We start from the raw sequence: 23,948 nt of genomic DNA, 5'->3' as shown, positions 1-23,948 counted from the left end.
TCCTAATATGAGGTTTTGTACCCATATAAATCAATTATAATACAAGGTTTACTTCCAATACTCTGAAAGTGCTATTGCAGGCCATTTAGTATAAGTAAATTATAGAAGTTAATTATTAGTTGAAAAAATCGAGGTTATATCAATTACTAGTCTATTTTTATCACAAGAATATCCATCTTAGGTAAAATAGATAAGGTCTTCAAAAACCTCAGAGACATACAGAATATGGCATTAAAAATTTTTTTTTAATTTTAAAGATTCACTGACAATGAGACAGATTAACTCTTGGCAACACCCAGCCTACCTCAAAGAGGATCACGAGCATCAAAGAGCCTCCTTGGGAAGATGAATTCCAATATAGTAAACAAGCCACTGGGCAAAATGTCTTCATATCTACCATAGACAGAATTCTGCCTAAAAAAGGGCAAGTTTGGATGCAGGCAGAGTCAATGGCCAAACTCTGACAAGACAGGGTAAGCAAGTCTTCAATAGTTCCTACCTCACAAATATGTCTGTAAGATATATTGGGCCAGAAGGCTGAAGATGATGCTCCAATGTTATAAAGGGTTTTGAGTGACTATTCAGGCAGCAAACTGTCTCTGTTATCTTCTCATTTGGAAATCTACTAACCTTCACTCATGGTATACTCAGGTAATCAAGTTTATTCCATCTCAAGTCTCTGATGGGGTTGAAGACCAGATAGTTTAGTTTTACAATGAATCTTAGTTGTTAAGGGTCAAGCTGTTTTTAGGTCTAGAGAGATATTTTAAATTGATAATGATGAGATATAATAGATATTGATTTACATTCAGAATTTTAGATGCACCAAGATAAGAAATATGTTTTCTTCAAGACTGATAAATACAAATAGCCAAAACAAAGCCAGGCGTGGTGGCACACAGTTTTAATCCCAGCACTCAGGAGGCTGAGGCATGCGGATCTCTGTGAGTTTGAGGTCGGCCTGGTCTACAAAGCAAGTCCAGGACAGGCAAGGCTAACACAGAGAGACCCTGTCTCGAAAAAGCAAAAATCAAAACAAAGCAAAACAAAAAAAACAAATACCAAAACACTAAGAATGTAACATTTATAGAATTTCTGATTGTGTCACAGTTCTTCTTGCTGTAGGTAGTTCATTGTGTATATGTGTAATAATGTAAATGCGTATTTTAAAATATTTATAAAAACAGTAACATGATGGTCCAGGCAGTTTGATACCTTTTCCATTAATGCAAACTTGGTTATAGATTTACTTAATACTTCCTAGGATGCTGAAGTTCTGAACTGCATCCTAAATGAGTCTCTTTTATCTACATGACTTGGATTTCACAAGGACATAAACATTCAATCCTCAGTACCATGAAAAAAAAAAGCTATACAATAGTCTAGAGCATTTAACTTTTAATGGAGGTAGTAACTGTGTCACACACCTTAACATGTTTTCCAACTAAGTAATAGACTTGACTCTTGCTACAGTCTAGTACATTCTATAATTTACATGTTCTACCCATTTAAGCAGAATCATGACACATCAATTTAAGCCTGAGTTGTTAAAAGCTAGCACATCTGCTAGTTTTGGTTTATTTACTACTTTTGGCCACCTCTTTTTACTCCACGACTTAGACGGAAAAAGCAACATCAGAAAATCCACAGCACTAAAAGTTAGGATGATGCACACATTGTCTCCAAAACAGCCTAAATGACTTCTTTAAAGATGACTGTCCCACAATGTATTCTTTTTAACTCTTCTTGTAATAAATCAAAATCAACACTTTCACTTCAACAAAGTATATATTGGAACAGAGTAAAGGCCAATAGTCTCTTGAAAAGATCATTTGTCTAGGCAACTAATCAGAGGTTTCTTTGATAAAACCAAATTTCCTAAAAGAAAATCATGGGTTAGGTTAGTATTGAGGTGGAAGGAGAATGAGGAAGTTGAGGGCACATACATTTCGGTGATGGTCTCAGGCAGATTTGTAGGGATCTCAGTGAGAGCTTTCCCTCGGCAGTCTACAATATTGTTGCTGCAAGTACAAGCAGCAGGGCAGTGCAGAACACTGCAGGAAGGGGCCATGAATGACTGGTGACCTACAGGAGAAAAAACACCACAACGTCAGTTAGAGTTTTCTCTTGAATTTCACAATAGAGCGACATGCAGATTGTGCTCAATTAAAGCACAGGAGACACAGATCAAGGTATCTCACACTTGGTCATTAAATAGGCATTCCTAATATTTCTAGAATATATTTTGGTAAGCATACATTTACATACTGAGATTTAATAAACTGCCATAAAAGTTGTAACTGTTTTAGAATTTGAAAAAGATTAGTAAAACTAAGTGGAGATTCAAGACCAGAATTCTAAAAAGTAATATGTGTTCCCAAAAAGCAGCTATTTCAGAAGAATGTATATTATTTCCAATAAAATTAAGTGGAGCTTGTTTTTTAATTAAACCCATGTAGCATAATTTACTTTGGATCTGAAAAAAAAAATACACAGGACTTCAATCATGGCTGACATAACTGTTGGTCAAATTAAGGTGTCCTGTGCCAGCAAATGCAGGATAAAACTATATAATACAAATTTGGTGTCTGGATAGATTAAAAATTGCTGCTTTCTTTGAAGTTATTATAGTAATTTGTAGCACATCATTATGTAATTGTACATCCAAATGATTCTTTTCAGGGCTTCATCTGATAGAAACTCTTGCAGTCACCTGCACATGTGTAATTCCCCTGCTCAGTATGTGAAATCAAAAGTATTCTGGAATCAGATCTTATGATCTGACTAATGAAAACCAGAACACCATCAGCCAGGCCGCATCAAACAAGCATCTGCTTAGCCATGGTTCCTGGGGAAAAAAACCCAGGGCATCCTTCTGGGATCCTCTGGAAATGGTCTTTCCCAATGGGAGAAAGTGCCAGGAAGAGACTACAAGCTAGCTGCTAAACCAATCCCTCTATACAAACTCGTGAACTACAACAATATCGTAAGTCTAAAAAATATGGAGCGGTAGAAGACACAAAAATACAAACTTGCCTTCTTCCTCATCTAGGAGGCAGCAAGGAAAAGCGAAAAGAGAAAAGAAAAAAGATGGTGAGTAGAGAACTGTTAGTCATTTGTTTGGATTTTTAAAAACCATCAGACTAAGTGAGAATGCTCTACAGAATTGTAAGAGAACTGGGATAGGTTACAAAGTGTGGAAAGTACAGATAAACACCCAAGAGACAACCTTAAATGTTCAAGTATGAACAAGTAATTTCACCTCCCCCATTCATTTAAACATATTACATGTTTTGATTCACGGAGTTTCTCCCTTGGTAAGCGTGGGTGAAGAGAGAACCTCCACAGATGCCAGAACAATTGGTTGTCCAAGTCTCTTATATAATATGAGATTCTATTTGCCTATAACTGATGCAAATCAACCCGATACCATCATTTTTCTTATTACTTGCAACAGAGAACAGAATATAAATTATCGGCAAGTATTATTTGTTATAGTATTGCATTGTTTACAGACTAAAGACAAGAAAACTATGATAAAGTTTCAGCAGTGGTCATTTGTTTTAAAATGTTTTGATCTGTGCTTGGTCTAATCTATATCTGTGCAATCCGTAAGTATGAAATACAGTGATTCCAAACTTTGTGTGAGGCTGGGTGGTGTTGTACAACAGAAGTGCTCTTTCCAAGATATACAAGGCCTGGCCTTGATCCCCATAGCCATCAAAATTTATGTATTTCATTATATTTTTAAACAATTGTTCTGAAGCAGACCTAGTTATATACTCATAAAATGTATAGCCATATATGTACAGATGATATATTTCTGTGTGCATGTTCATGCATATGCATGCATATACAAATTATGTTGAGGTCCTTAAACCTGACCATATAAACTTGGAAAAGCTTATATTTTTCACACACACACACACACACACACACACACACACACACACACACACACGCATATACATGTCTCTAATATAGAAGTTAATTTATATTGTTCGTGTGGTCATTTCACAGAGGGGAAATGAAGTAGGTACATGAGAAATATTTAGATTAATGTTTAGACATACAGAACATAGCGCATGTTAGTTATTGATCAATGTCACTTGTAGAGCTTTTGGTACTTAAGGTAGTTACATATTTATTTTAAGTGCACTTGAATCATTAAAAGTATATATTCATAAATAGTTACCCTAAGATAGCATAATTACGGTTAAGTTATACTGAATTATAGATTAAATATCTGGGATCATCTTTTCATTTTCACTAGTCAGTCTAATAGTAGATAATAGTCATTAATAAAAGAGGAAATAACAATTCACAAGTATTGCTACAATGTATGAGTTTCCTATATTCCCATGAAAGTATCTTACATACAAGTGATGAGAAATTTCTCTAGGCACACACATCCTAGAATCTACTATTATTCTCTGTGCAAAAGAGGGTATCTGTGGCAGTGAGTGCATAATGGCTTCCCGGAGAGCAAATCTGAACCTTTGAAGTTTGAATTCCTCACACCTGTTAAGCAATAGTGCAAAAAGAAATACTGTAACCTCACTGATCTTACCACTGCAGACAAACTCTCGTTTTTGAACCTCTGCTACATTATGGCCTCTCAGGTGGGATGGGCCCATACACTGAGTGTACAAGCCCACCCGAGGCCTTTGGCGAAGCCAGTCTGAGAGCCAGGCCAGGTGACAGTCGCAGTACAGGTTGTTCGAATGGAGTCGACTAAAGAAAGAAAGGAGTTCAAAAGCAAGAAAATAGGAGAAAGTTAATTCAAACTTTGTTAGTAAAAAATATATACTTTCTTTCTAATCAACACAAATACACACACATCTTAGGGAGTTCCTATACAATCCTTTCTCAGATAATTAGACTGATCAACAAACACGAGTCAATTCATTCATTGAACTAAGCAAAAAGACATAAGTTACACCATGAAATTATTTTGTCTCTAGTCATTCAAAAGGGTAACAAGGAAAATAAATTTAAAAAGAAAAACAGCTCAGGCCAAACTGTTCTTGAGCTTCACCATAATGAGAGCCAATGGAGGCAGTTCAGAGCTGTCGGTATCAATACAGATGGAGGGAGAGTGGGCATGTGCTGTACAGGTCAGATATGAGCAATGTCCTACCACTATTCACTTCTACAGCAATGGCTTACAAAGCCTGTATAACATAGCACCGTTGCGCTAAATAAGACAGGATAATAACTCAATGTAATACAATATGTTTTAACCTCTTCTAATTCCTTCCTTACTCCCTCCCTAAGAGCTGAATTTGGCTCTTAGTATCTAGCTACAAAGAGCAAAGAGTAAAATTAAAAGCTATAATTGGCTGGGAGGGAAGGAAATGAATAAGTCCCCTTTATGTTGCAAGGATCTGTGCAAGATCATGGATTCCTTCCAAATGGCAAATAGTATGTCTCCATTAATAAAATATCAGGCAAATGTATCCACTAAATTAGGCAAATGACTTCAAACTGGCTTTTACGTTTTTCTCAAACTAAAGAAAGGGACATCTAATGCTATAAATCAAAGCATCATTCCTAGAATTGTGTATGACACAGTGAAACCATTTTAGCCCTTTTAGCTGATGTGTTCAATTCTAACCCAATAATGATAATGGATGGTAAATCATAGAACTCAGAGTAGAAAGATAATCAGAGTATAAAAATGGAAATTTTAAGTACCAATAATGCAACAGAAAAATGCGCTAACCAAAAGGGAGAGAATTTAAAGTTAAATAATGGCTTTATTCTCCTTGAGTCTGTGGATAAGGACCAGGCTGCCTTGCATCAAAACTATAAGGAATACTCTGACGTCATCTACCAGACTTTAGGGAAAGTGAGTGAACAGCTCCTCAGTTTGCTGAGAATTGAAACATTGCCATTGGTAGCTGCTGGTACTTCCTCCGTGACCCTTTGCAAATATGTCCATCTAAACACAGTCTGCTAGCATGTCCATATCAAATATAGAGTGAATAAAAGATAGAGGACACTTTAAAGCTTATTTTGAAGACAAGCAGTATAGCATATGGCTACCAGAAGATAAGGGAACTAAAATGCAGTGGTTGATTGTTCTACACTTTCAGTAGATTTATTTTTTTCAGGGTTTAAAGTCATTATTATTTCTTTTCATATAAATTATATAAAGTTAATATGAAGCTGATTTTTTAAAATGTGATTTGAAAAATTGAGGCTATTAAGTATTCTCATAGGAAAATAGAATTTAACTATTAAATTAATATTTTCAAGGAATTAAAACACTTAAAATTCAGTGTACTGTTTTTGTATGTTGCTGCTGTTGTTTTTCTTAATGTCGCACTGTGCACTCCTGGCTAGGTTGGAACTCACTACCTATGTATATAAAATTCTCCTTGAACTCACTTGCTAAACCTACCTCTGTTACCTGAGTACTGGATTTAAGGCCTGTGCCACCAAAAGCAGCTCATTGTGTATTTATATAAGAAATAAAATGAACATTTTAAATTACAAGCTGCTTGGTTGCTTATTGTTCATTTATTTTATTCATTTTTATAAAGGAGAGTCCCATGCAGTGCACTCTGTTTTGATCCCACTGTGCAGCAGAGGCCATCCTTGAATGCTTAAATTTTCTAGTTCACTTCTCAAATGATAGAATGACACCTAAGCACCCCTATGCAAGCCTTGGTTCTATGCTATTTTACAATGAGAAACATTTTGAAAACATAAACAAAGTAGACTTAACTGATTAAAATATACATTTCCCCCATCCCAAGCCCAAACCTTTGGTTTTATTCCCATGTTTCCAGCAATTCACTTTTCAGGATTAGGTCATTTTTGAAACCCTGTTCACAAGATATTCACGTCTTAAAATACTAAAATTAAGTATCTACATTTTGGGAATTAATTATTTTTTCTTGGAAAGAGAAAATAGCTGTAGCTCATACTTTATTTTACAAAAATACCTAAATGGCAGTGTGTAACCCTGGAAAGACATTTTTTAAATACAAATGCTGACACAGCTTTAATTATGCAAACACCAGTGGGTGATGCTCTGACTTCACATTCCAAAGAACACTGGAGCACAATTTAGCTGTATTAGGTCTGCTTCTAATACAGTAATAAAATCATAAAGATTTCCCATTTATCATGTCTGACAGCCAATCAAGGAGTCTTCCACTTCTTAATGAAATGTGACCTCTACAATAGCTCAAAGTAAATGTTTTATTTTACTCCAAACTTTCTACAATGCCTATCATTTATAAGGAGGCCTTCAAGTTTTCAGAGTAACAGTTCATTTGCTAATATAGCATTTTTAGAATTCTCAAGTTGCACTTTCCTCACCTATGAACTAGTGGTCCTGTAGTCTGTATATTTGTTCATTTATTTTATTCATTTTTTATAAGGAAATTGTACTGAAGGAACAGCCTTAATTAATTAAATCCATCTTTCTGTACATTTGACTACTTACAATGTCCTAAGTTTAGGCATATGGTTGAAACTTGCCACTGAAAGTCTAGTAATATTGTTATTGTTCAGAGTGCTGTAGAATAAAAAAAAGTTAAAAATTTTAGTTAGATAAGGAAAAATCATTGGTAATTTTATATTAACATCAAAAACTTATGACCCATTTAAATAACAACTATCTTACTGGTAGAGAAGACACAGAGAATTCAAATTGGAAAAAAGATGATGACTAACTTTCATATTTTAGTAAATTGCTATGCATTCCATTCTATCAACACTTGTTATACATGTATGGCTAAGGCCCGAACATTTTTACTATACGAAACTGTAGTGTGCAAGCTGCTTAGCATAGGCGAGTCACTAGAAAAGCTGCTCTTTGCATTCTTTAATTAGTGTAGGTGGAATGTTACATTCTTGGACTGGTTGGGTGAAATTTCATATTAGCAACACAGTCATTACTAGAGAGGATTGTTTACACTTTGCTGTAGACAATGGCTACTCCTGAAGTTTGGGTGTAAATTCCTGCATCTATATTTGACGTTTTCATCAATTTGGGATGAAGTGGCTTGCTCTGACAGCATATTCAAGTTTCAGTGTTGTCTGTTTTAGTTATATCATGGTATGCTGTCCTTTGTGTAATTCTGTTGCACCACAATGTCCATCATCATTTTTTGAGGTAGAGCCAGGAAAATGGGTGGTCAAAGGAGTTTTGGCGAAAGGTGTAATTCTTGCTTGGTTCAGATTGCTCATGTTTTCCCCTAATATAAGTAATTTCAATTTAATTGATTGTTAATATTTTGAAAGAGAACATGCTTGAGAAGTAAAACTTTTTACTTCAAGCATCAGGATATATTGTGATGACATTGGACACATGGTTCATGCTAATTGAGCATAAGCAAATGCTAGAATTTAGACAGCATGAGGCAACGGAGTCAATGCTTTTTAAATGCCCAGACATTATGTATTCTTAATATGTGGCTTTAATTTACTAGGTTAATTATTCTATTTGTGAATCTATTTCAAATCTGGGTGGCAAAAAGAGTCAGTCAGTGTTTTCAGTCTGTAGCTGATGTGACCAACTTTACTGAAAAAGCAGTTCCTGATCCCCAGAAAATGCCCTATGCTGCCATCAATCACAAACAATGACGACTTGCCTAAAGAGGGTTTGCCAATGTGCCCTGTCTAGTTCAAAGACATTTGAATCACAAAATAAAATAGGTGAATCAATTACCAGTATTTTTAAAAAATAGAAAAGATATTGATATAAAAATTTCTAGTTCAAGGTTCCTGGGAAAGTCAGATTGTTAGACCATCTTGCATAGTACCAGGGCAACAAACAACTGAACATTAGGTAAGACAACACAGAATATCATGTGTAGTTTACTAATGAGTTCACTATCCTCCATGGAATTCTGTTTTTATTTTTTCAAGAAAAACTATAATTCCTCCACTCTCACATCATTCCCAAACTATCTCAAGAAAAAAAAAAAACTCTTGACAACACTAAGTATCTTTTGTTTGTCTAATTCATCTCTGTAGTTGTATCAGTTTCAAAAGGGTCATGATTTTAACTTATCTCTTTTCCACTCTCAAAATGTTGGGTTTCTCAACATAACTAAAATCTTTGAAGGCACAGGGCATACTAAAATTTGGTTTGGGGAGATCTTTTATGAATACTTTCTCCTGCAATATAATCCAATGCTTTTCAGTTTCAAAGTTTGTTCTTTATGATGGGAATATATTTTATAGAAAAAGGTATATCGTGATAATACAAAAAGTACGCATTGAATAATGAAGTTTATGGTAGAGCTTTGATGACAATTTACTTGCTCTTGTTTCTTAGTGCCAAGCAAGAGCAGAACTTGGCAGAAAGTCTGGTATTTAATGGATGTGACTCACTATGTTCCTATTTAATTAAATTATACCTATACCGTGGGCAAAAAATATGTAAAACTAGCAATTTCATTTCATTTCTGTGTACAATTTCCAAATAAGAAAAAAAAGGTCACATGGATAAATTTAGTTTTCAATGTTATAGAGATTGTTTCTTCATAGTAATAAAAGATGCAGTTAATTTTATAGTTTATCAAGCAGAATTCCACAGGAACACAGCTTACCATGAGTGATAAACTGACTTTGATCTCATCTATCCTGGCTTTTCTCTTGACATTGCAGACTTTATTAACTATCTAAACACCCATACTCAGATGTCTTATCAGTGATCAGCATGGTTACACCATATTCTCTTGTTAACCTCAATGTTGTCAGGAAATCACATATGTTCATGGAATAAAAATAAAATGCAAAATAAAACACTGAGAATCTGGGATCCCAGATGGAAGTTGTGTTGCCATTCTTTCATTTTTCCTACGAGGTCAGAAGATAAAATCCTACAGAAGCAGACTTCTCCCAGCTCTATTTTAGGAACAATGCTTAGGACGGGTCTACTTGGTGTCTGTATCTTCTTTCTCTAAGTTTTAACCCACTTTCTTTTACCAACCAAATTATGGAAAAATATTTAAAATCTATTAAATATATTATCTATAAAAATGTACATGACATTACCTTCATGACATGAAAAAACTTTACAATAAACACTTAAATATTTTAAAAAGACACCTGCAGCTTCTTGTATAATTTTAATTTTCATCTTCAGACAGGCTCTAAATATTATGTATCTCTTTGAAATGAAATTTAGGAGTCTCATCCAAATATCTTAAATGTTTATTTAATTTCATGAATTACCATTACTTAAAATGTTGCATAGTAACAGTTCCTGCAAAGGTCAATACTTAGAAATTCTACTAAGATGAAAATTTCAATATGCAAGGTGTCTGTATTTCTAAAATAATTCTGGCTCAGGTAAATACACAGTTTTTCTATATATAAATGTGTGTGTGTGTGTGTGTGTGTGTGTGTGTGTAACATGTTTTTGTGTGGCCCTGACACTTGCTCTCCCTAAAGTGCCCTCTCTCATCATCCCCAACCCCAACCTCACACACAGGCAGCACAGTAACTTGCAGACAGGTTAAAATCTAAAGTGTGCATAAGCGCTTGACCACCTTTCCAAAGCAAGAAGGGTTTTTTTTTCCAACAGCAATAAAGACGACTTTTATGTACAAAGCAATGCACATGAGTACCATTTGTAATTTATCAACTCTTTAAAATAATAACTGAGGTCGACAACAGGTAGAAACTCTTCTTTAACTTGTAATGAAAATAAAAATCACATAGAAATATTACTAAAATTACTAAGTTATCTTGGTTGAAAGCGTATGTATCTTTATAATATATTTTTTTCCAGAGGCACAACAAAATCCTCAATTACACCACCCATTCTTCTCGCGGGAAGTGGTCTTGATACTTTCTGAATAACCTTTAAGAAATTTATGAGAAATTAAAAACCACTTCGTATTCAGCACAATGTCAGATTTCTGACCATGTCATGGATAAAAAAATAAAGCACAGAAAAATATTTTTACTCAAGGAGAATAGTAGTGAAGGCTCATGAAATGAATCTCGTCTGTGCCTCATTCAAATTAAGAACTCAATTTCAAAATAAACAAACAGCAACAGAGTTGATTTACGTCGTCACGAAGAACTGAATGCTTAAATGAAAACACCTTTCCATACTAAAAAACAAACTATATCAGTAAATAAGGGGTTGGTTTTGGGTTTATATCTTAATAATTGGGAATCTGGAAACTTCTGAAAGAACTACCAATACTATGATGGTATTTTCTTTTTTAAAAAAACAGATCATTGGAGTGATCTTAAATACAGAATGATTACATAGAAGCATATGCATGGTTTTGCCCACACACATCAGGACTCTTGTGTGTATTCACAAGTTTTTTAGGGTGAATTTTTTTGTTAGGAGAACATTTTGACATGCAACTATTAGACTATTAGACAGTAGCTAAGTCATCACATTATCACTCCCTAGAAACAACGCTCCCCAGAAAAGGGTGAGAGAAATTATCAGTACTCACAGCACTTCCAGGTCTCTTAGAGCTCTAAACGCCCCGTCTTCAATGCAGCTGATCTGGTTGTAATCCAGTTGCCTGTTCAATGGATTAAAAGATTCTATGTAACAGACACGAACAGAGGCAGGGTGGAAGAGAACTGAAGACTTCTGAGGGGGCACGGAAACTCAGACCACACTTCCTGAAATGCTCTCACATACACGCACTGCTTAAGAATGTCACAAGCCGTTTTGCCCTCTCTGTGCAGCTACTGAGATCTCTTTTTGTTCTGAACTGTCTGTGCAAACAGCAGCTCTTGGAAAGCTCCAGTAAATAATAACTGCACCTTATATTAAATGCCATAGGAAAGCAATTTCATTACATCAAGAAAAGCTATCCATTAAGAGCTTTCAGCGTCATCTTGCTGAAACAATTTCATTAAGGTAAAGGGCTGTAAATCACTTAATGTCACATGCACCCCCTCAGTGACCTAACTGAATCCATTTATCAGAGAAGCCCAGCTGCATGTTAATTTCACTATCCTTGGCAAGAAAGACCAAGACTACTTTCAGGTTTCCACTTTTAAAGGCCGTGTTCTTTGCAGACTCCAAACTGAAAGCAAGAAATGATTCCCCGCATCTCCCCATTACGTCCAGACAGGAATGCACATCAGAAAGCTCTTCACTACTTACCAGCTTTGCATTTTTATTACATATAAATTTCATGCAATGCTAGTCTAGATTTATTTTTAGTTAAAAAAAACTTTCAGAATGTGATTCTTAAAGAAAATAATTTGTTCAATATTAGGAAATTAACTCATTAATACTTAAATGAAACCTTGGGTATTTTTCTCTAAGATGATAATTTTAGGTACCAACCATAAGTAAAATCAATTGTAAGTATTTCATTGCAATAACATATGAATATGAAAGTAATTTTACCTGTGATTTAAGTCCATTAAATGATATATGATTCAAACAAATGACTTGATTACTGCTTTAAATACTGAACATAATATTCAGTAGTAGAAGGAATAAAATTGTTGTTTCAAAGTTGGTTAAGTTTGTTCTTTTTCAGATGTTTGTGTTAGAAACAAAAAAATTTACTGTTCTTGTTAAGAAATGTATTTTTGATTTGGAAAAAAATGAGATGGAGGCAGAGAAAGGTGTGGAGTGATGGAAAACTGTGGTAGGCATGTATTGTATGAGAGGAGAATCTATTGTCAATAATTTTTCATAAGTAATTTACTTTTTTGAAATAAAGAACTAAGTACTATCTACACTCAGCTCCTATTTCCAACAAGCAGTTTTGACACTCGTAACTTCATGATTAGAGACATTATTGCTCTAATAGAGAAAATGTATTTTTGATGCTTTGCTTGAGGTAAAAGTGACTTTTTAGCCCTCCGTGGTTGCTGTGGGAATGTGAATATAGAAGGGAGAGATTACAACTGTCATATTAACGCATCTTTCCCTTGTTTCAAGTCCAGCTATCACCGAGAGGCCCAATTCACATTCGAAGACTCCTCTTAAAGAACTGCTTGAACATTCCATAAAACATCTGGTTCTCTCAGATGACTACTGAATAGAGATGAAGTGATTTCATCTGGTGACTTTCAGAGAGGTCTCTTTCGATCTAGGGGATACCTTATGACCACTACATCTAATTTTAAACAAGTCTCCAGGGAACACATCATAGACCTCAATGCAAGGTAAATAGTACAATATAAAAGCAGGCCCATCCTGGTAAAGATATAGTTCCTTACATTTCTACACCTTAGCTTTACCTCAATGCTAGCCAAGGCTCTTGCTACTGTAACAGTTGAAAGCTTTTTCCACTTATTAGGAAGTAATGCAGAAGTGTAATTTCATTTTCCAGGAAGACATTTAAAGCCTCATGATATAATATGGCTGCTATGGTTCCAAGAAAACACTTAGGTCCTTGAGCACTTTTGATTTTTAAAGATTAAATTCATTTAACAATTAAGTTAATAGCCTTTTATTTCAAAGTGCTAAATATATATCTACACTACGATTCTCTAACCTCTTGAACAATTCATCAAAGCCATTTAAATTAGTACAGTGGCATGAAGTGTTACCCTTGACATGCTACAAAAGAGAAATTGTTTCTAGACAAATTGGCAAAATCTTTTAATGCTATCAAATTTGCCTAATGCAGTCTACAGGTTAATCTGTGAAAGGGTGAGCTGTATGTTTGCCCATATCTTATTATCCTTAGCTGTCAATGTATAAATCACCGCTGACACAGCTTCTTCTAAATCATGCATACAATGCACAAAGGGGAATCTGGAGCATGCCAGAAAGCACTCAGGCGAATCTTGTCCTACAAGGACTGAAAGACCCATCACTTTCCTTATGCCAGAACTTGTACTATTGCCAGAAACTTAAGCAATTGAGCTCTTTTTTGATATTGTGTGGTTACAAGTTACTCTCGACATGCATAGATTAGGAATGCTTGTGATTCATGGGATATGAGTTTTTATTAAGCTTTTATGAATGTTGCTAAATATCAGATCACACATTTCCTAAGAATAAACATACTCCATGGAGTTATGAGAAAGAAATACTACCAAAAGTAAATGGGTGGATAATTTGTTCATCAATTGTGAATTTTGTGATAAAGACAAAAAAAAAAAAACCAAACAAACAAACAAAAAAAAAAAAACGGTGTTTTTATGACTGCCGATGAGAGAATCTCTCTGTGCAAAACTTCATTTGTCTATGGGGTTTAAAATAAAAAGTGTCAAAACTGTGCAAAAGCATAATTTATTTTCGGATTGCTGGACTCTTTTCCTGCACCGTGGTTCTCTTGCTCTGCTCACATTGTTCTCAAGTGCCCTTCAAGTCCTGGGTGCTTGCACCTTCTGTAAACAAGAGCAGGGTGTGGTCTTGCACTTAGGAAAAGCTGACTTTCCTTAAATGTGATTTCTAATTGCAATATGTAATTGTTACAAGTTAAAAAATCCAGATAGTCCTTTAAAAAAATTCTCCAAAAACTGTTTCAATTAATTACTTAGTAAAAAGAAAAGGAGTCTTTAAAGAGTTTAAATGAGAAGAATATGAGGGAGAACAGGTGAAATTGTTTTATGCTTTCCTTGTGCATGATGTGCTTTCCCGCCATGTGTAGACTTTGCTATTCAGTTGAAGAAGGAATCTTGCTGTAGTTAGGTTTTCTTAGACCTTCGGTCAACTGGGACTACCATGGGCTTCTGTGTGTTCTCTTTAAAATTTCCACTTTGTAACCTTCACTTTGCATTTGTTCAACCGTGCAATCTCCTCTTCAGTCGCTACATCACTGTCCTAATTTGTGGGTTTGTTTTCAAGCGTTGCATGATTTTATGCAAATAGAGAGAATGAAAAGGATTCTCACCTTCATCTTCATCTCACTAAGCACTTTAGAATGCTCTTTTCAGTGGTGGATCTATGTCCACCAATGAAATCTTAAAATATTTCTTATTTGCCTCCTTTAAAATTTAGCTACAATACTATATTTTAATATGATTATAAAATGTACTTTACAGTGTTAAATTTAAATGAATATATCTTTATCTATATCAAACTTATATTTTTCTAGAACACCTAATTAGTAAAGTTCAATTACTAATTGTCTTTCAAAAGAATTAAAATATGTAAAATTAAGTTAATTGTGAAATACCACAGAGCAATAAAATCCATAACAATGTCTAATGCAAAAAGAAGTAGTACTTTCTCCGTGAAGTAAATATGACAGTGTCCCAGTTTTGTTCTATTTTTCATTTCAGGAGCTAGAAATGGTATGTTATTTATATTACTCCTATAACATAAGCAACTCTAAAATTGTAAACCATTTAAAATGTATTATTTTGGTCAGAATCAATAAAAGTAAGAGTGTTTTTACAATGTAAAGAAACCTTATTTTAAAAAAAAATAATCATGGGGGAAGAAAAAATAAGAAATGATCTTAATGTGCATGTAGCATCTTTCTGTAAGGGTAAATTTCAATCTATGTAAATGTCTAAATATAGAAATCCTATGCCAACTATTACTTAAGCTGCATTTTATAATTTAAATAATAATGTATAAAAATTCAAATGTAGCACAAGTTGGACTATATCAATAAACATCCTGAATATTAACTTAAGTAACAATTATCACTTCTCTCAGAGTAAGAGCTCACCCTCAGGAACCTATTTCTTAGGTACTAGATGATAATGTAAAAAGTCTATATTAAGAAACTCAGAATATTGCATTATCTGATATTTAATTCCTTGACAGTCTTTCAGGCAATGCTTTGTCTAGTTCAGTAACAAGTAGCACCCAATTTCATTTGGACACGCTATATTACAAACCTCTATAGATTTGCTATTTGGGTGAAGTAGAAGAAAAGATTAGCCTGCAGATTAAAAGAAATACAATTAGAATGATATTTGGGTCCTAGCATTCTTAGTAAAACTAATCACAGTTGTTTGAAACTAAGACTGATTAAAATAAATATATTTACTGACCACACAACACAGCATATGTTAGAGGTTGATTGTATACAGTCTCATTACTCTTCATAGTATCTTGAGAGGGAAAATATTACCAGCACCCTAATTTCATAGGTGAAATAATAAGACTAAAAAATCCTGAGAACTTCTATGCAGAAAGTAGCAGACATTGTGTTTGGCTTTGGTTGGAATTGAGAGTAATGTATTTCCAAAGTGTCCGTGCAGTATCCGTGTTTCTCTGCTTCAAATGGAGTTTTAGATAAATAGATGGCCAGGATTCAAAGCAGTAATGTAGAGTTTTAGAAAAGGCAGTGATTTGTCTAGGAAGAGGGACTTAAATGTGTGTAGAGCGGTCTAAGATGTGGCTCAGCTGTGGAATGTTTGCCTAGTATGCATTAAGCCCTTGGTTCAATTTACAGCACTATATCATATCAAAGTGTTCATATCTTTTTCGTCCCTCAATATCAATAGAGTTTTATCATGAAAGAACAGCTCCTTGGGGGAAAAGGTGTGAGTAGAGGAACTACAATGTTAAGGGAATGTTTTCACGGCCAGGCATATTTGGGTCTGAGCAGAAAGCTACCATGCAGAAACAATTATTCAAAGCAGGAAGTCTTTGCCACAGACTGAACACCAAAACTAGTCAGAATGTCTACAGAGATTAGATATTATAACACTCAATAAGCTTCTCTTAGTGAAAACTCTATATTCTTTAAGACCATACAGAATTAAGGCCCTACTCTGCTTTATTCACAATACAGTTTGGCTTTAGTATCTTTTAAAAAAAATGTACCATGAGAGTAAATAAGAGAATTTTTTTGAACCTGATCATCTGGAGGTAAAATGAAACATCATGAAAAAATATAGTATCTTTGCTAAGGATATACAATGAAACTATAGCCTGGAGGTCAATTAGCAGACTGTTTTATTAATTCAGAAGTAACAAAGTGTGCTGACCCACATTGGAGACACTAGAAATCCGAAGGTCTGTTCGGCAACCACACAAGGCATATTAGCTTTTGTATTATAAATTAGTGCATTGCAATTAAAAATCAATCATATTTTCCTGCATTTTGTTTGCTTTATTCTATTCTGTTTTGGAGGCATTTTTGAAGATACATTGCATACATTACATAGTCACAGAAGAAAATCCATTATTGAAGGAAAGTTGCTTCAAGCACAGTGGAGACAATAGAAAAATACAAAACTGAAAAGAGTTTTGATGGTTCTTGGTTACCTCATCACAGTTGTTGGGATGGTCACAATTCTGATGCCTTTGGATAGAAAAAGACCCACGTTGCAGGACCATGGACAGTGCCCAAGATTCTGAGACTGAAGCCTGCTCATCCTGTCACTACATCTCACCCCCCTTTTTTTCCCTCCACCAAAATGACCTGTATTTTATATTTTTCATTCATAGCTGTAGGCATCCTGCTTGTGAGGGCTGACCAACACAAAACTCATTTCTTGTTGTCATTTGCATGAAGCACTATCTTTATAGGTAGCTCTGAAGATTTTATGACCTATTCATTTCCCTTGAGTTTTAATATAAGCCAAATATTAGGCAGGTCTTGGGAATCCTGTGGAAGACGGGGAGGAAGAATTATGGGATACAGAAAAACATCACAAGAAAACTCACAGAATCAACTAACCTGGGTCCTTCTGGGCTCACGAAGACTGATTCAACAACCAGGGAGCCTGCATAAGTCTGACTTTGGCCTTCGGCACATACGTTACAGATGTGTATCCTAGTCTTCTTGTGTGACCCCTATAATTGCAAGCAGGTGTTGCCTCTGACTCTTTTGCCTCCTTTTAGGACCCTTTGTCTCCTTCTTGGTTGTCTGGCACAGCCTTAATATGAGGGGAGGTGCCTAGTCATATTGCAACTTCATATGTCATGTTTGTTTGATATCCCTGGTAGGTCTGTCATTTTTTAAAGGGAAATGTAGGAGGAGTGGATCTGGGGGAGAGGGTGAGGGTGAGGGATGGAGAGGAGATGAGGGAGGAGGGATAACTGCAGTTGAAATGTAATATATGGAAAAAGAACTGAGAGAGAGAGAGAGAGAGAGAGAGAGAGAGAGAGAGAGAGAGAGAGAGAGAGAGAGAGAAGAGAAGGAGAGATGGAGACAGATATCATCCCCATTAATGAAGAAAGTGTATGTTGTTCAAAGTATTTCCAGCCTCAGGTTTAATAGAAACCACCAGGAAAGAGCTAGACATGAGCAACTACAGTTGTAACTTGATACCTAAAGAATTTTATTTTTAAGATAAGTTAGAAATGAAACAAACTTGGAAACTGACTAGAGAAGGTATTTTGTAATGAGGACTTATGACAGAGGTAATGAACACTTATTGGGAATTGGGGATTCATACATCTTTCTGTTTTATGGTGACATATTGGTTTTATACTATATGGTAAACTCTTGATCATGAGTCAGCACAAATTATGTAAATTACAATGAAGAAACATTCCAGGAAAGAGGTTTAAATTAGATAAAGGTGCAAACTATGAAATATGTTAGGCTCTCTATGTACTTCAGATAAAATGGGTTGCAATTGCATTTTATGGGTTGAGGTGAATCCATTGAAAAGAGTAAAATGAAATAAAATAAAATGAGACTGAAAAAAGTAAGGTAACAGCAATTCGGTAAACAATAAAATCTCTAAATAATTTATGTGAATTTGCAACAGCAAGTTAGTTCTTTACCCTGTTTGTCAAATTTTCTTGTTGTCAGTAAACAATGCATCAAAACTGGATGATTTCTCCAAAAATGTCATAGTTAATACATATGAAATTATATTAATGTTTTCTTCAGTGCCCATTAAAATATTCAGTTCATTTTCTCCTAAGGAATGTTGCTTTTTTACCTAAAGGATGATGTTTTTACTTGGAAAAATAGAATGAAATTCATAGCTGTGGGGTAACTGGGATTGGAATGGTGCAAGCGCAAACAGGAAGAGGATACAGACAGGAAAGAGAGCAGGATGAAAATTGCAGAGTGAATCTTGAAAACGTATAACAGAATGAAGGAAGGAGGAAGCAGGAGGATGGTCTCCTTTATACACTATCTAAAATGATTCTTACAGGAATTCAATATTATCTTATCTTCAGTATTTATTCCTAAATCAGTAAAGAGAGTAAAAGTAACTAATATGAGGTTTGTGATATGAAAAATTACAACCAACTTGTTTTATGCCTAAGTTTATGGCTCCATATCTCTTTTCATTTAAGTCCTAGGACAAATAGAACTAGTTTTGTTTTTTTCCCTTATAAAATAAAGACAATTAAGACATGTCTGAACTAATAAAACACATACTACAAAGATAAACTCACAACTCTCAAAAATGAGAGGAGACTAAATAGGACTATTCTCTAAGATGGTAAGATTGTGTGGAAATATTTAATCAGATGCTCAAGAAAAATAGCATGGGTGCTGTAATGTTGTCTTCCGCGCTTTGATTAAGGAGCAGCAACGCTTTGCGAATGCAGCATAAGCCTGTTAATTTATACAGCAAAAACTCCAAGGACGTGTTCTGTAAGCATTGCTTAACTTCTTGAAGACTCATGTGCTGGGAAGGACAGGGTATCAATAGTTTGTGTTTTGTGACTTTAATGCTACACACAGAAATCCCATGAATAGTGCTGCTGGAAACTGTTAATAGCACAATTATTTTTGGTGATATTGTAATACGATTTTTTTCTTCCTGCTCTGTGACTATCTAAAATGTCAAGACAATGGAAACTGCTATTAGTTTTGGTTGGGGGTTAAAAAAACGAGGTAACAGAACAAAATACTAAAGAAAATACTAAATACTAAACAAAATACTAAAATCAGTTTAATCTGGATATGAAATAAAGAGAGGTAAGCAAAATACAGTTAGTTTCCCATGAGATGCTTAAGACGAATGTTCACCTGTTTGGGATAGTTTAGGTGAGCCTTGCCTGTAGGAAGGGAAATAAAATGTACCAATAAGCAACATTTCCACAGCATAAGTTTTGTACTGTCAAGGTGCCAACCTTGAGCATATTTAGCCAGCCCTCAAGAGTAAAACAAGTGCCATCAACAGAAATCCTGTTTCAATGGGAACTGCTTTGCATCCGGCCTGAATGGAAAGTCTGACATTTTGCTAGCCTGGGGAGGGCTGGGCAGCAGAGAGTGCTCCAGGAACCAGGGTCTTGACTCTACGCAGGCACATACGCATGCTTCTTGAGCTTACTTTTCTCTTTTAACCTCTGGATAATTGTACAGCTGTGACTGGGACACCATGCAGGACAGGCACCTTAGAGGTGAACACACAGACATTATAAGGTGACAAGACACTGTTCCTCTCTGTCCCATTCTGCACTAATATAATCATCAATGGTATGTGACTGATTCATTGATGCCTGGGTCTAGGAGTTCAATAATAACATAGATTAAATTTTATAATTAAAACATTTGAAGATATATTGCCTCTTGTTTGAATAAGAAAACCAAACTTTATACCTTGCCCCATGAAAAGAGAACAATTTTTGACAATATAGTTTGAAATATCTTTTAACTATAAAGTCTCTTTTAACATTTAAGCAGATTAATCATTCTTAAACTTTACAAAGTTCCATTTCTGCCCTCTTTTCTTCTGCATTAGTTCAAGGAGAGTAATGGGATAGGTGTTTTGGATTTTTTCTTTCTTATTTTAGGCTTACTATTCACATCTACACTGCCTCCTAAGCCTCCTTTTTTCCATGCAAACATAAATTTCCAAAGCTGACTCTGTGTGGAAGCTGTCAGCCAGCACCTCCCTCATGCGGATCCCCTGTGTCTCATCACTGATTTATTTCATAAAAAACAACCCCATTCCATTTCTTAAACATACACAAAATGAACAAATAAATGAACACATTCTATTTTACACACACACACACACACACACACACACACACACACACACACACACAAAACAACCACATCTCATTTCACACAAAACAAACTAAAATTCCATTACATTTTGCATTTGTTATTTAGTAAGTTCTTTCTCAATTTACTCCTATTTACTGTTCATCAACACACAGTATAAGCAATATCTTAGACTTCCTCATATATTATTTTATGAAATTTCTCCCATAGTTCTCTGACAACTTATAGTTTTAAGTTGTTCCTCCTTTAATCCCTACAGTCGTGATCTCTTATTTATAAATCATTGTTTTATTGTATACTCATTAAATATTTAAATGCATATTTTCCACTTGAAATTCTATGTCCAATTGACCTATAATATAATTATCATATGCATGTTTAAATATTGTCATCATATTCTAATGTTGAAATTTATCTTATATTCTACTAGTCTGTCCCCTTTGTTAGTAAGCCATTTATTTGTTCATGGATAACTTTTAGCAATCTTTCATCAAATGCTTTTATAAAATGAAACATAATACTATAGTTTCCTAGCAATTTTACTTGTTTAAAAACCCTTTCACATACCATTTTCCTCATAATCACAACAAACACAAACAATTATTATTCACTTTATGAAACTAAATACTAAGGAACAAGAGGAGTTGGATGATTGCTTATTTCTAAAAATCCAAAATAAAGCAAAAATGTCAGAAGCTGAAATCCTAACCTCACTGTGCAGTACACATAACAGTTTTTGACTTTGAAAAAGAAAACTCATGAATGCATGGGAGAGGGGGAAGGTTAAAATGACCATTTCTCATGGCAGCTGGCTTATTCTCACTTTCCATTTAATGTCTGAACATATTTTTCAGGTTAAATGAAAAAAAATGTTTAAAAATGCCCTGTGATGAGTCAATACTCCTAAATGTAGACTTACACATAGGAAAAGAGCATCAGGTGACTTAAGAGTACCAGACTATTTGAAGCATAGTAAAATACACTTACATTAAGCCCTTAATGACAGTGCTATTGTAATAGTGATATTCTGCAAGAGTTGCCAGTTGTAGGCATTGGAACTTGAGTGGGTACAACTCAGGAATTCTTAAGTTGTACCATATCCACACATAATACACTGAAACAGATTAGCACAGCCTACGTCAGTGAATCCAGCTTAAGTGTTCTCAAAGTCCTAGCCAGTAAAGATAGAAATAAAGCAGAAGAAATCCTTTTAGTCTAAGTGCACATAAAAAAAATCACCACAGTCATAATGTTAATGGCTTTGTATATTTATAGTCACAAACCTGTACTTTTCTATCATTACTTGTGTACTCAGAAAATAGATTCAAGATAAGGCAAAATACATTCGTGTTGAGGAGACAGATGTAAAGGCCAAAATGTCTGGCTTTATCAACACTTGTCTTCTTTGACAAGGGGCAACATCTGTCTCACTTTCACTACTAAGAAAAATGCTACTGAATTCTTTCATGGAGAATTCTGAATATAAGTTAATTCTCGAAAAATTGCCTACAGTGCTCATGTCTAGCTAAAAAAAAAAAAGTGGTTTATAAGAGTTATTCTTGGCACACAGAGGCTACATCCCTACAATGCATGGTACTGTAATAGCTAAGGAAAACATTTGAAATAAACTGAAAAGTCACTTTAAAAGACTAATGTAGCATTTTGAAATTGATAAATACATATATTGCCAATATTAGGTTTGTCACTGAAAGCTTATATCTCTCCAGCAGCTTGCAAGCTACAGGCATTCACTTAAACACCTAGCAAGAAACCAGATTAAAGATTTATCTAGGAAAATAAAGAAATGCATTTTTTTCCTTTTTTTTTTTATTACTAAAGGTGCTTATTCATATAGTCCTTCAAAGATATGGACAAAAAGATGTTAGGAAAAATACACATAAATGAAAAGGTAAATTTATCATTTTTATACTTTTAACATCTAAAATCTCCAGAAAGAGTTGCAGTTCTGAGCTACCTTTATCTGTAGCCAGAATATATTATCTAGGCTTTCAAAAAGGAGATAAAACAGTTTATATGCCATACTTTCAGCATACCCTGACAGAAACTACAAAGACATCTGGAAGAAAAAGAGAAAAAAACACATCATAATACCATTTTATTTTTCTGAAAATTGTAAAAACACTAATCAAAATATTGAAGAAGAAATTATATAATGACTTGAGTTGCCAAAATTCTTTACAAACAGTAAAATATTATGTTATTGTTGAAATATCTTCAAAACAAGAAGAAATTACATTGGTATTCTATTTTTCTGGTAATTTCAAAAATGTAAATCTGACCCTAAAAAGGATAATTTATAAAGCATTGTCAATTAAGGTGTACATATATACTCACAGATTTTTAATGTCAACTGCCCCACGGAAAGCCTTCCTTGGAATTGCTTGAATTTGATTTTCACTGAGATCACTAAAACAACAAAATAAATAGGAGATAAAGTTATAAAATCATATTTTATGCTTCGTTTAATCAAACTGATAAGTAATAGAAAAACAAAATTTACCCCACAGTTAGAACCTTCTCCCACACAAAAATGGTAAAACCATTAATTGCAAATCAAATAATTACACAAATAATTTATAATTCTAATATAAATTAAAGTTTTGATCATATATTTTAATTATGTGTTCTATTATAAAACATGGTATTTTAATTTAATGGTTCACATAATTTTGTAAAACAAAATATTTCATTAAGTAGCAGGGTTTTTTCTAATAGCAGAATGTCAAGAGGAGTTTGAAACTTTAGAATTTAACATTTCCTCCAAATCACTGTTTTAACCGAGTTTCCTGGAAAGGCACAATAATATGCAGACCACATAATTAAGCTTCCACTGCAACATAAATAATGTTAAAAATGGAATATAGCAGCACTCACCCAACAATTAAATAAAGTTTCTGCCGGAATTAGTAATAGTAGACCTATTTAAAGTCTTCCCTAAGTAATCTTATTGTAACCATAAGATAACTTCATAAACATGGAGTCTAAATTTACATCTTAATTTAATTAAGAATTACATTTTAATCAAGGAAAAGAAACACTCTCTGCATTGAAGTGGAATTAAAAAGAAAACAGTCATCATAAAATAGTTCATTATTTTTCCTTCCAAGAGTTCAGAGTCAA

General features: G+C 34.3%; 1 protein-coding gene across 2 annotated transcripts in view; it reads right to left on the bottom strand.

The window, feature by feature from the left end:
* Positions 1-23,948, bottom strand: part of Slit2 (slit guidance ligand 2) — a 338,183-nt gene that overhangs the window by 115,117 nt on the left and 199,118 nt on the right. For both annotated transcript variants that reach the window (XM_051165157.1, XM_051165158.1), the window contains exons 5-9: positions 23,163-23,234; positions 11,448-11,519; positions 7,460-7,531; positions 4,571-4,734; positions 1,947-2,085 (exon numbers count right to left, since the gene is read on the bottom strand). In XM_051165157.1, the coding sequence (XP_051021114.1) occupies positions 1,947-2,085; positions 4,571-4,734; positions 7,460-7,531; positions 11,448-11,519; positions 23,163-23,234 (519 nt within the window). The remainder of the gene's footprint in view (positions 1-1,946; positions 2,086-4,570; positions 4,735-7,459; positions 7,532-11,447; positions 11,520-23,162; positions 23,235-23,948) is intronic.

This window comes from Acomys russatus, chromosome 22 (genome assembly GCF_903995435.1).
Source record: "Acomys russatus chromosome 22, mAcoRus1.1, whole genome shotgun sequence".
Taxonomy (NCBI): Eukaryota; Metazoa; Chordata; class Mammalia; order Rodentia; family Muridae; genus Acomys; species Acomys russatus.
The sequence above is the reverse complement of the archived record's forward strand: the minus strand, read 5'-3'. Positions and strand labels throughout refer to the sequence as shown.